The sequence below is a fragment of the Cuculus canorus genome, chromosome 4 (assembly GCF_017976375.1).
Source record: "Cuculus canorus isolate bCucCan1 chromosome 4, bCucCan1.pri, whole genome shotgun sequence".
Lineage (NCBI taxonomy): Eukaryota > Metazoa > Chordata > Aves > Cuculiformes > Cuculidae > Cuculus > Cuculus canorus.
In genome coordinates this window covers 39,715,178-39,728,497 of record NC_071404.1, presented here as the reverse complement: position 1 = coordinate 39,728,497, position 13,320 = coordinate 39,715,178, and the positions used below count along the sequence as shown (strand labels likewise).

Below are 13,320 nucleotides of genomic sequence, written 5' to 3'. Positions count from 1 at the left end.
CAGCCCCACAGGACAAGTCTTGCTGTGGCAACTGTAACAGAGGAAAGAGGCTGCCTGTGCTGCCTGCCTGACAGCTGCCTAAACAGAGAGAAAGATTTGCCTTAAAAGACCATTTGTGTAGACAGTGAGACACACAATACAGTAATGGGATTGGATTGGCAGTGGTATTAGTGGCGGTGACAAAAACTGTATTGACTGAATTGTGAGAAGAAAATCTTCTCCCAGTATAGCTCTATGTAGTATCCATTTCCCCATACAGTTTTATGCACTGGCTGAAATAAACTGCTTCATTTATGGTATCACCTGTGAAAATCGCACACGACTTGAAATAAGAAATCCAGACCTCAGGCTCTGCTTTTCTGTATTACAGCACAAAGTATCTCATTAGAGAATATGAGGTCTCATGCACTACTTGTAGGAGCAAAATAGTATTTTCCATTTGGACTATTAGCATCTTGTACAGTTCGACACTTAACTAGCTTTCGTGGAGTCACTGTGAGTACTTAGAGCCATCAGGCAGCCAAAGCCTGCAGCCTCTCTAGACTATGTATTCTAGCTTGATTTCAATAAATTACTTGTGAAATATTAAAAAAAAAAGTCAGTTATAAAAATTAAATCTCTGCTCATGGACAGACAGACTGCCCTTTATCTTGTAGGAAAAGATCTAGTGTGCTGATAGGGTGGGTCTTATCCTTCCCATTCAAATAATGTATAGTTTCTTCTGTGTTGAGGGGGTTCAGAACATGATGCTTAGATACATTTCTGGGATATATTTATCACAGAAAGAAAAGTTGAATTCTCAGGTTCACAGGTTCTTTCTAGTACTGTATTCTAAACCCAAACATTGCTGTTAGAATACGTTGCATCAAAGCTGCCAAGAGCATAAGATCTTCTTACAAGCTGGAGAGGTGGGCCTGTGTGAACCTCATGAGGTTCAACAACATCAAGTACAAGGTCATACACCTGGGCAAGCGCAATCCACGGATTCAATACAGAGTAGGGGATGATGTGATTGAGAGGTGCCCTGCGGAGAAGGACTTGGGGGTACTGGTTGATGAGAAGCTCGACAAGAGCCGACAATGTGTGCTCACAGCCCAGGCGGCCAACCGTGTCCTGGGTTGCATCAAAAGAAGTGTGGCCAGCAGGTCGAGGGTAGTGATTATGCCCCTCTGTTCCTCTCTTGTGAGACCTCATCTGGAGTATTGTGTCCATTTCTGGAATCATCAACATAAGAAGGATATGGAGCTGTTGGAATGGGTCCAGAGGAGGGCTGCAAAGATGGTCGGGGGGGGGGCTGGAGCACCTTCCCTATGAGAACAGGCTGAGAGAGATGGGCTTGTTCAGCCTGGAGAAGAGAAGGCTCAGAGGAGACCTTATAGCAACCTTCCAATACCTGAAGGGGGCTACAGGAAAGCTGGAGAGGGAAATTTTACAAAGGCTTGCAGCGATAGGATGAGGGGCAATGGGTATAAACGGGAGAGGGGCAGATTTAGACCAGACATAAAAAGGAATTTCTTCACCATGAGACTGGTGAGGCACTGGCACAGGTTGCCGAGGGAAGTTTTGACTGCCACGTCCCTGGAGGTGTTCAAGGCCAGGTTGGATGGGGCCTTGGGCAGCCTGATCTAGTGCGATGTCCCTGCCCATGGCAGGGGAGTTGGAACTAAATGATGATTAAGGTCCCTTCCAACCCAAAACATTCTATGATTCTAAGGTTCTATTATTATATGATTCTATGATTCTGTACGTTTTAGTGCTTGGGACTATCTCAATAACTAACCATGGAAGAGAGTTCAGTTCCTGACCTATCAAACTATGCATATTTTTATGCCTACAAGTATTTTCTTTCTCTCATCCAAGCCAGAAAAGGAAAAGCAAGCACATATTAATCTTGAGTGCATCAATCTCATTGATACAAACCATTTGGGGTTCCAAATAAACTGTTCCAAATGGAGCTGTTGGCCAAAGTAATACTAGGAGAGTATGCACAGAAGTGGCCTGGATACTTCAGCTATCTTTGCGTTATCCTCCAAATATTACGCCCTCCAAAGATTGTAGTCTACCCCTTATGAGTATTTTATCTAGAACTTCCCTCCAGTTCAAGAATATAATGAATAACACACTCAAGAATATCTGGAAGTATTATGTCTGCTGCCGCTACAGCTGCTACTGCTTTCCCGACTAAGTAATTTCCACAAAAGTTTTTACTAAATTATTTTCCATCTTTTGCTATGTAAAGAAGGGTGCTGGAAATGCAGTTTGTAAAGAAATGAGCCCTAGGAAACCCTGTGATTGTATAAATGATTGCAAGAGCCCCTTCGTTAATCAAGAAAGAATTTCTTTTTGTGCAGATATTGCATTAAAGAATGACAGATTTTCCTGTCCTGTCCCACAGCAGCAGCACAAGGGATATGGAGACTGGAGTCAGGAAGAGGACGGAAGTTCTAGACAAACTCAAGCTTACCTTAAATCATGCCTTCCAAGCCATTTCAGTTAATGTTTGCCCTTAACAACAGATGCTTAAAGTGAGCATTTGACCTTCCCTTGGGATTTCACCTCTCTTTATCTTTTTGCAGCAAGTTTCAACATGCAGTTTCAGCTAGCTACATAATGCCTGACCAATCTAGATATTTTTTTAAAGAGCTGTGACCTAGCGTGAGGATCACATACCCTTCATTAAATGAAAGACTTGTCAAAAATGCTGTTCTGCCTCCCCGTGACTAAGTACCAATTAGTGTACCACACACAATAGTATGTATTGTGACACAAATTTTCATATCCTTCTTATCATATTTCTTGCCTTCTTATCAATCACTGAAGACCTGCAAGGCCTTATGCATATTTTTTGCTGATACATATCCCATACATTGAAAAGCATCTGCATGTGAAATGCTCTGTGAGTAAAACTGTTTGGTGGTACAGGACAAAAGTAAAGGAAGCTGTAAACATGAGTATTAGATTTATAAAACAGACCGTGACTACCAAATGCAGATAGAAAAGCTGAGTATTTTTTCCTGGAGATATCTTAAGATGTTGCTGCTTGCCAAATGCAGTCAGTGTCCAATTTACAGGTAATTGCACATAAAGCAAGATTAATGAACACGTGGGTGTCAACACTGATTCCACATTATAATGTGGAAGCACCTCATAATTATTCATTCATTCCAAACCTGTCAATGCTGCACAAAACTGCAGTGATAATAACCAATTTTGTCTATTTGTTTTAGGTATAACATATAGAGAGTAAATCCTCAAAACTTAAAGTCCTGTGTGAGATCTTGCCCTATTAAAGACTTCTGAATTGTTTTACTGTATTATTTTAGTTGCTTTGTGGTACCTAACTCTTGCTTCATTTTTGACAATTCTAGCTATTTTCTTTTAGCTATTTACCTTTTAAATTAGACTAAAAAATATTAATAGCAACTTCTTGTAGGTGTATCCCAGTTTATTATTTACTTTATTTAGTTTCCTGTTTGGGGGGAGATTTTTTTCTGTTCATGATTCTATAAAAGCTATAAGAAGTTTATCAATAAAAGCTCACTGTTCCATAGGATATGCAGAGATAAACTCAGAATTTCAAAATATATCTACAGAATTTTTTTTTGTTTGCAGGTATTTTACACAGAATTTTAGCATTAACTACAGAACATTAGAGCATTAGGCCTTTCTGAAGGAAAGGGCAAACACACTGGAGTTCAAGTTTGGATGCTAACACAGCAGCGTGGTGAATCCTAACCTTAAGTTGAATTCCTCCCTGCACAACAGGACGTGGGATCCCAGAGCACAGTGATCCTGTGACCCAGCAGGCACAAGCATGATGACATTTGCCTCATTACACAGTGTCGCTGAGTTGGAACTTGCACAAGTTTGGGTTCAGGAATTCAGCTGATAAAGGTGGGTTCAGATTCCCACCTGAACCATTTACTCAGCCTTTTTGTGTAGCTTCAAAAGGGATCTATAAAGAAAATTTCAGTAGCTATACCATCTGGTGCTGTGACCGCATTTGCATTTTACACAGAGCTTCCTTTATGACAGTATATGTATTATGATAGTTTATGTATTTTTTTTTCCAGCTGCAAATAATGTTTAATGTTTTCTTAAAGCAGCTCCTGAATTTTTCTTTTCAGCTTCCAGCCGAGTTAAAGAACCAAAGAGAACTGGTTAGATAATGGCTATGTTTTCATGTGACCGGAATGCAAACTGACTGATGTGGCATGCTGTTAAGGGAGCACTGCTGGCACTTCTGTAATCACCTCTTCAGCACAAAATTGTAGCACAAAGTCAGTTATGTTTCAGCAGTTACAGTAAGCAGCTGAACGTCAGTTTAGAATAAGCAAATTATTTAGCAACCAAGAATCACCTTCTTGCAACAGCACAGCTATAATATATGATGATGATTACACGATACAGCTTTTAAGTTTACATTCTAACATTTTTTCATTTAGCAGATTTATAAATTAATCAGTTTAATTAAACTAAGAACTCAGACCACTTACCAAAGAAAATCTTTAAATTAATATCTTCAAATTCTTGAATACAAAAAAGTCAAAGTAATGTTTAAATGCTATTTTTTTATATTTTCTCCAATCTGAATAGAAGTTTTGCTCTTAAGATAATAAATGCTACAGGATAGACAGCTTAGCTATCCAAAAGGAATACAAAGAAAATGCAGGACTAGATGTTTCTGGTCAACATCATCAAAGTGGTGGTAGCTACTTTCCAAGATTCATTCAACAGACCAGCACTGGAATCCAAGTTACATAGCTAAACAAATCTATTTAGACACCAATCCCTGAATCTTTCTTCCAGGTTTAGGTGCAAGGGTGCCCTATGGTCTATATGTGGGCTGTACAGCAGTAGCCTACAGATCTGCAGAGATGTTGTTACACTGTCACTCTGCTTTCTGCGGCTCCTGCAGAGACTTGCAGCTGAAGAGCTGGAGACAAGGCAGCATCCTCACAGGATGCCTTGCCCATCCCTGCCTCCCGAGCCTGGCCTTAAGTGAGCCAGAGACGGGGCTGCTTTTTGGCAGGGGAGGAGGGTTGCTTTTTTCAAACGTGTAGATCTTAAATTTTTTTGCAGTGGAGTTACAAACCTTTATAGAGAGAACGAAATCCTGGCTGTTTTCAGATGACATTTGTGAAATTTCAGGTATTTGCAGGCTACAAGATGAGAATAAATAGTTTCTTGCTTCTCTGCCAGCTGTGCTAACTCTCACAAGAGTTATTTATATATACCATCAGCTTTGTCACCTAGTTAGCATGCTCTCTTCCACGGAGAAGCATTTCTTTTATGCCTGCAGACATCTCTGTATTTGGTTGGGGTTTTCTACACGAATATGAATCTTTGCTAGAATGAAACCCGTAAGTTTTAAACACAGTTCAATTTAAAGGACCAAACAAGATACCCAAGAGAGGGAAAAATTCTATCACTGTAATTAAAAGGGAACTGGGCAAGAAGGGCAAAGGGAATAAAACCCCATTTAGACTTAACTAATGTAGGCAACTTGGAAAGTGAGACCTGAATGTCACAAAGCTGTAATTAGTGTCTAGGAAATATTTTATCTTTTTTCACATTTCCCCTTTAGAAATAAAGGGAAACGAGCGTGGTACTGTTCCCACACTGAAGGAAAGTGGGAAATTTTGCATGAAATTGAGGATACTGTTTTTCTTTTCGTGGATACTTGGCAGTTTTGTACCCTGATGCCCCTGTTTTATTATCCATACTTGTTGGATAGGTTCCTCCAGTCATACTTTGTTCTCCTCCTTTGTGATGATTTATTGTGATGTTATGCTACCCATATTCCAGAGGAACATAAAGCATAGTTGTCTTGTCTGGCTGGATCCCAATGCATTTTTTTAAATGCATTTTACATGTAAAAAACTGCATATTATATTATTTCCAGCCAAATGAAATATAGCTGCTTCCCTGTATATAAATATACAGGGAACCCATTCTGAAGTACTAACAACACTGTGTTTCACAAAACAAACAATAAAAAAAAAATTTAAATGAGGAGGATGTAGATGGAATGAAAATAGCTCTACTGGAATTTTACTAGGAAAGAAAAGACATTAACAGGTCAGTTGTTGCAAAGACTGTTGTGTTATTTTTAGCAAATAAACACTCATATCCTCTCTTATATTTCACAATTTAAATACAGTCACGCATGATTTGTATTTGAATGGTGTAACTGAAAGTGGTTTTTGATGTCCTGGCTGATGTGAGAAATGGCTATCATGACAAATAAGACTACACTAGCTGGTGACATCCAATTTCCTGGAAAATATTCAGATTAAATGTAGGACAACAGGAACTCGTTACAGGATCCAAATGTTCCTGTAGTACTTTAATATTGACAAAAGTAAAGTCTGTGTATTGGAGTCAGGGTTGATTTCATGTGAAGAGTGAGATAGACACAAAAGCAGAAAAAACAGGTTATGCAGGTGAAATGGAACAAATAATGAAACCATCGTGCTGCTTTAGTGCCACTGGATAACAAAAATCTACTTTAGAACATCTGGAGAAACTGAAAACAGGAATTACATTTTTATATTAGTTTATCTGCTGCATCTAGAATGTCAGTTGGAAAAGAAGCAACTATAGGGTGGAGTTTTGCAGGCTTGCAATGTGCAATAGCGTGCAGCAAGATAGCTCTGTGATCAATGCTGTCATTGTAAGCCAGCACACCAGCCCCGTTCTCACTAGCGAACAATCTAGTTAACCTTTATTAGAGGGAATATTTATGAGTCTGTCCTTAGACATGTCCCTGCCTTACTCCACTTTTCCATTCTCATGGTCAGTGTCTACTTTCTTCTCACTGTATTTGTTTAATATCATGTCTCTTGAAAATGACAGATGATCTTACATACTTAAAAAGAAGGGACAGTCATTTGATCAGCGAGATCTGTCTTCCCTAGTCTGAAGAAAATGAAAGGGACAAAATGGTCCATGAAAAATTTCTTTTTTTCAGGTAGAGTAGTCCTCATTTATCTCTCTCTTTCTCCAGTCAAGCTGACTGAAACTCTTTTATTGAAGTCCAAGTATCAGTGACATTGAAACTTACAGTCTCATGGACTACTGCCGAGTAAAAATACAAAACAAAGCCACAGTCTTAAATGTGTGATTTAAAGAAAACTTGTCCAAATGTGAGCCCAAAGGTAAAGTATTTGTCAGGGATTAAAATTGTAATAGTGACACAAAACTTAATTTTAGCAAGAAGGCGTACATGGACAACTGATGACAGCAGATGAGTCAGTCTCACTATGGTTGCCATCACTTCTGTATGCATTTCACAGCTTGCTGGTGACAGCTGTCACAACCTTACATATAGGAATAGGCATCTATTGAAATATCATTGGGCCTTATTTATTTTCATACAGAATTTTTTCACTGAAAATGACAAGAAAGAGAACTGATTGTCATTGGTCTATCATGGATAGGTCCTGGGAAACTCCTCAGATGTCCATCAGGAGTCCCTGTGACCAACTTACATTGTGCGTCAGTTTGTGTCACTGATGAACATGGAAATGATTTTCATTTAATTGCTTCTATTTAATTTTTATTTTTCCATTTTTTTCTATTAAAAGACTAGTGTAACAAATCTGGATATCTGTAACTTCGCAATGAAGTTTGACAACCAAGCTAAGCTACAGCAGTTTTCACCTGTAGAAATATTTAATTTTTCCTTTCCATGTGCATTTAGATGAGGTTTTCAGATTGAATCCAAGCAAGTATGATCTACCATGAAGATATCCCAAAACTGATTATTCTCATTGATAAATATATTTTATGTCATTTGAGAAACTGCTATTTAAATTATTTTTGAGATTGTGCAAAGAGTAACAGAGAAAGAAATCAAAATCTCTTACTTTGTTCTATATTCTTTGTAGATTAGCTTCACTGTGAAACTAAAATGCTTAAATGATGCTATAAGACATTCTTATAATGACACCTGATCTGGTAGTATCTTAAATTTGACCTGTAATTTCTGGGGCAGTATATACACACACATAGTAAAGACCCAACAAAGTCAAACTGCCTAGCACTTATTTTACAATTACACTCTGCTAAGATTTAGTAGCTACTCATAACCATCACCACTATGTTGGCGTGTTGGTTGTGATAAGGTGAGTAAAAGACCAGCAGCTCATTGACATAACTTGTAGAGAAGAGCTCTGTTCCTAGGAGGATTTTTGCATGGAGCAACTTTTCGTGGTGTTAGACAGCTACAGAACTGGGATCTTCAACTTACCTGAGCTCACTAAACTTGGACAGCCTGAACTTTTGCTTCAGGAACATGCGAGGTTAGCATGTTCTAAATAGGAATATAAATGATATTTGCCTTTATTGTGCAAGGTTGCACCAAACTAGCTTTCAGGACAGCAGCTCTACCTGACTGCATTCAATCTGAGTATAGGGATTAACTGCAATTTGAAGTTCTTCTACTTGTAAATGTTTATATTAGAAAGTAGTGTGGTGGTAACTGAGCTTGCATAGTGATAATGATGATAAGAAGCTTACGCTAACTGAAGTCAACAAACCTCTTTAAAACATCACTGTTTGGATGCTGGGTGTTTGCTTCCTAGTAACAGGCAACTTCAGAAAGAGCTTCCTACTGCTCCAAGACAGAGATTTCCTTGCAATCTTGTTCATGAACAGTCTGGAGATTTAGAGCTAGCAAATCAAGAGTTTTTATTTTTAAATGGGAACCTATTGAAATTCAAAGGGTTGACTCATGTTGTTCACCCTATGGCAGGAATGTATAAACATACTAAAAGAATAACATATAGCTTCAACACAGGATCTGGCAAGACTTGGAAATATTTTTAGCATACAATTAAAAGAATGGTCTTGGAAGAACTGGGGAATAGATTTCCAAACATATTTGTCTAAAGTGCCTTGCCTGGTACTTGGGGAATGGTGGGAAGAACTGATTTCTTTTTTTTTTAATGCAATGTTTTGGTGGGTTTATGCGCACACTCAAAACCGAAAGAGTGATGAAGGACTTATTGGGGAAAAAAAAGAGATTTTAAAAGGTGAATGCGAACTTCCATCTAGAGCAGAATGTGGTTCTTTTAGTGCCAAATAACTAAAGAGAAAAGTTTAGCAGAGCATACTCTTAATATTGATGTGGTAAGTTGCTGCTGGAGTTAATTTGAATTTTTCATTCCTAAGAGATTTTTTATACTATACTTTTATTCTGTGATTCTCTTTACGGTATGGTTTTTAAATATGAAAATATCGTTATCAGATAAGTGATAAGGCAAAAAATAGTGTGATGTTTTCTAGAACAGTCTTAACCTGCGTTTGCATTGCAGTAAATGAGATATACAGTATTGTAGTGGAAAATGTGCTAGAAGGATCACACCTATTTTCATCATTTTGGCTTTTTAGCTTAATGAGCTTAATCATATTTTGGTCTCATCACATAGTACTTTTACTGGTCAGGAGATTTCTGTGTTACAGGGTTACAGACCAGAAAGGTGTGATTGTCATTTGGATGTTGTTCTTGAATTTGTTCTGGCTTTCTTTGTCATACCCAGTTCTTGTATTTTTAATTCTAATTTCTTCTAAAATAATTCAGGTTTTTATTAAATTGCAACATCAACCTTGTGTGGGGCACAAGCCATTTTTAATAGGGATATGAGTGTTATGATTTCTTATACTGTTTTATTTTTACTTGCTTTATCCCTGCAGGTTTTGACGTATTTGCTTCGCAGAAAGAAAGCGCGTAGAAACTTATCTTGCAGTGTTGGCTAGAAATACTTTATTTGTTCTATATCTTGCTGTCTTTGTATTCAGATAAGCCTTATTAATTCAGAGACATTTAGTTTGCATGGATTAATAAAATTCAGGAAAGGAGTTTTCAAATTAATCATGAAAGCAAATAAGAGTATGAATGAGGCTTACTTAGATTCAAAGAGTGTTCTGAGAAGAAACGTTACCTTATGTTGATGATAATCAGATGTATATCATACTCCAGCTTATTACAGAACAAATCTCAGCATTTTGCAGTTAGTGTTCTATAAAAAGAATATTGCAAAACTTGATGAACTTCTTTTTACAAATAAAGCAATAAGAAGACCCTAGCATCTCACTATCATCCAGTGAGATGTTGTTTTGTTGATGGGATAAGAGGCTATTGGACAGCTGCGGAAATCCAGGATAGAATAACTCTGTACTCCACTACGACATCTGCATATAAATTTGTGTGGATTAAGTTGCAAGAGGGGTTTTAAAAACAACCAAAAATATGCAAAAATTTGCCCCTAGCCTACTTAGATGCTGTAGTGCTAAATAGCAATAAAATATAACTCCTCTGTCTCCTCTATTCAGGATTTTTTCGTACTAATCTTCTTCTTTTATTTTATTTTATAATTTCAATTCGATAATTTAATTAATTCTAGTTTGAATAAATTCTTATGCAACAAAATAGGAAATTTTGTTTCCTGTAAAATACCAATGAAAATAAACTTTGTGGGACGTAAGCCAGAACTGGGTTTCATGGAACAGAAATAGTCTTAGATATGCCTGGTGAGTTGGTGTAGAAAGCCACAACTTGCCATACCTATCCTTTGCCTCAGCTCAGATCAGCTCTACTTCAGGATATAAGCTGTGCCTTTGCATAGACTAGCAAAGAAGACCACGAACCCTTCAGTCCACAGCTAGCGCAAAACCAGCTGTGAGATGGCACAAAGCAAGCTCATGATTGTTTGCCCCATAATTTGTCATGTAACACTTGACCCTAAAATTTAGGTAAGAATTGCCAGGTGACTAAACAGTATCATGACAGCTGAAAATTCAGATGCCATTCAAATGCAAACTTAAATACATAGGAAGGAATCCTCATTAGTCAAAAATCCCTCATTAGTCAAAAAATCATGTGAAGATGCATAAAGAATATGAAGAAAAACAAGGTGTTCAACAGACAGAGGACCATACCTTATAGAGTCAGTAGGAAAGCAGAATTTGTTAATACTCTAATGTTTGTTGCTATAAGGAAGACAGCATACATTTCCCAGTGATTTTCCATGTTTTAAGACAGAGAAATTAGACCAGTTAAGCTTAAAAATTGTGTGGCCTATTGAAATGTTTTTGCTTAATTCTCCTCATTAGAAAAATCATTCAGTCAAAGTATGAAGAAATTAATAATTGCCTTTTTCTGCTGCACAGAACCTGAAGCGCGTGGCAGAGACGTGGATGGATGAGTTTGCAGAGTACATTTACCAGCGACGGCCTGAGTATAGACACCTCTCAACTGGTGATATCTCTGCCCAGAAGGAACTTCGCAAGCACCTTAAATGTAAAGATTTCAAGTGGTTCATGGCTGCAGTGGCTTGGGATGTCCCCAAATATTACCCTCCTGTGGAACCTCCACCTGCTGCCTGGGGAGAGGTGAGAAGTACACAAATTAGATCAAATTTAGATGGGTCCAACATTTTACATTACAGAAAATTAGAATTATGACATTAGCTTTAGCCCCTATGATAAACAGTATTATTAAGGGAGTTTACAGTGATTGGAAATATCCCTGGAATAGCTCTTAAAATGAGAAGCTGCCATGTCTTAGAATTAACACTGTCCTTTTATAATTCATTGCAATTTTGTGTGTACAGGCCGTAAGATGCATGCACAATGAGGAAAAGAATGTGAAGAAAATATGTAGCAGTCATTATTGCATGTCACAAGATGATTTGGGATGCTGAAAATTGCCTTACTTGAAAGGAGGTTTGAAGTCAACACTTGTTTCTGCACATCCACTTACATACCTCCTTCTGTTCTTAAGAGGATATATATAAGGTGGAGTTAGGTTTGCTTTGTTTTGCACACATGCAAGTTTGACAAGCAAAGCCTGGATACTTTTCTTTTAAAAAGACTGTTTTTTATTTAGCTTGTGATCTGCATTCTGTAGGTGCTGCCATGACCAAGTACCAGTATCACAGATAAATGCAATTTCTTGTTCAGGGGGTGAGGGGAAGGAGAGACCACCAAAGAGAAGCTAATATCCAAGCATCACACCAGAGCACAGTATGAGCAAACAGCCGGCTGAACTCTCTACCCGTGATCAAAGATGTTCAGCATTCGTGCCTCTCTGAAGAGTAGAGCCATAGCACACTTTGCTTTGGCAGCTTGTTTTGTGTAGCTGAAAACACAAAGAGTGCTGGGACAAGAAATTATTTTTGTAGCTGCATGGAAAATTGTGGTGACTTTTTATCCATAGGAACTATAGTGAATTCACTTTATGCAAAGGTGGCATGCAGAGGGCTTTTTCCTCTCAATCCATTAAGATTTATAAAGAAGGCTTTACTCTTTCTGTGTATCATGCTGCTTTTTAAAAAAACATAGGAATATCTGTACGGTGAGTTCCTGCCTTCTCTGATTTTACTACAGGTATTCTTGGGCCTGTCAGACAATTAACTTTTAAATTTGAAACCAAAGGATGAAGTTGAAACTTTGACCAAAATTTTTATCAGACCCCTTATACCTCTGCATAGCCCCAGCAGTCAAGGCTGAACCATGCAGGGTATTTCTAAACATAGGTGTCTCTATTATTCTCCATATTTTTTTTAAAAAAAAGCAAATGACCTTATTGCAAAATTTAAAAAATAGCTTTCTGTGACAGTAGCAGTCTTTAATTCTTCTTTGTAACCTACTGGTTCCAGATATTCAATGGCGCTTCAGTTTATGTGTGTCTTACTCTGCTACTTCTTAGCAATAATAAATTCCTTTGTTGTTAAAGTTTCTTCTATCTTTGATACTATTGCCCACACTTCATGGGATTAATGCATACCAAGATTTAAGGAGTTTATCAGAAGAAGTCAGACTGGTTCAATGCTGTGACTGCTACTGTGATCTTCCTTCACCATCTTCCACATGCATACATGTGCATCCTTGCAGGACTGTGATCATGAGATCTGTATTTAATCTGTCCAGATGAACAATCTTTAACTCAATGAGAGGGTCTAAGTGAAAGAGATTGTGATTCTTGTATTCATTCTTTTCACACCAATAGTAAAATATACTCTTTGCATAAAAGCAAAATTTATTAAAAGTAAATCAGAGATTGTAGTAGTGGTATCAAATCCTTACATTAAAAGCAGTTATTGAGTTCTTACGAAGGCAATTAAGACCAAAGGCTTGCTATTTACTCTAAGATGTACTTTCTCTAAAATAGCAAGAGAAGTTTCAGCACCACTACTCTAGTTTTTCCTAAGACTGTCATATTCCTGTGAAGTTTTAATTAATTTGTTGGCACTTGCAAGGAATTTGAACAAACTTGAAGGTCAATGGCTGTCATAATTAGAAGCTGAAAGAGGA

General features: G+C 37.7%; 1 protein-coding gene across 5 annotated transcripts in view; it reads left to right on the top strand.

The window, feature by feature from the left end:
• GALNTL6 (polypeptide N-acetylgalactosaminyltransferase like 6) overlaps nt 1-13,320 on the top strand; it is a 472,134-nt gene that overhangs the window by 432,887 nt on the left and 25,927 nt on the right. For all 5 annotated transcript variants that reach the window (XR_008449564.1, XR_008449563.1, XR_008449562.1 and 2 more), the window contains one exon: nt 11,176-11,397. Coding sequence is in view for 2 of the 5 variants with exons in the window: in XM_054064636.1 (XP_053920611.1) it covers nt 11,176-11,397 (222 nt within the window). In the remaining 3 variants the exon portion in view is untranslated. The remainder of the gene's footprint in view (nt 1-11,175; nt 11,398-13,320) is intronic.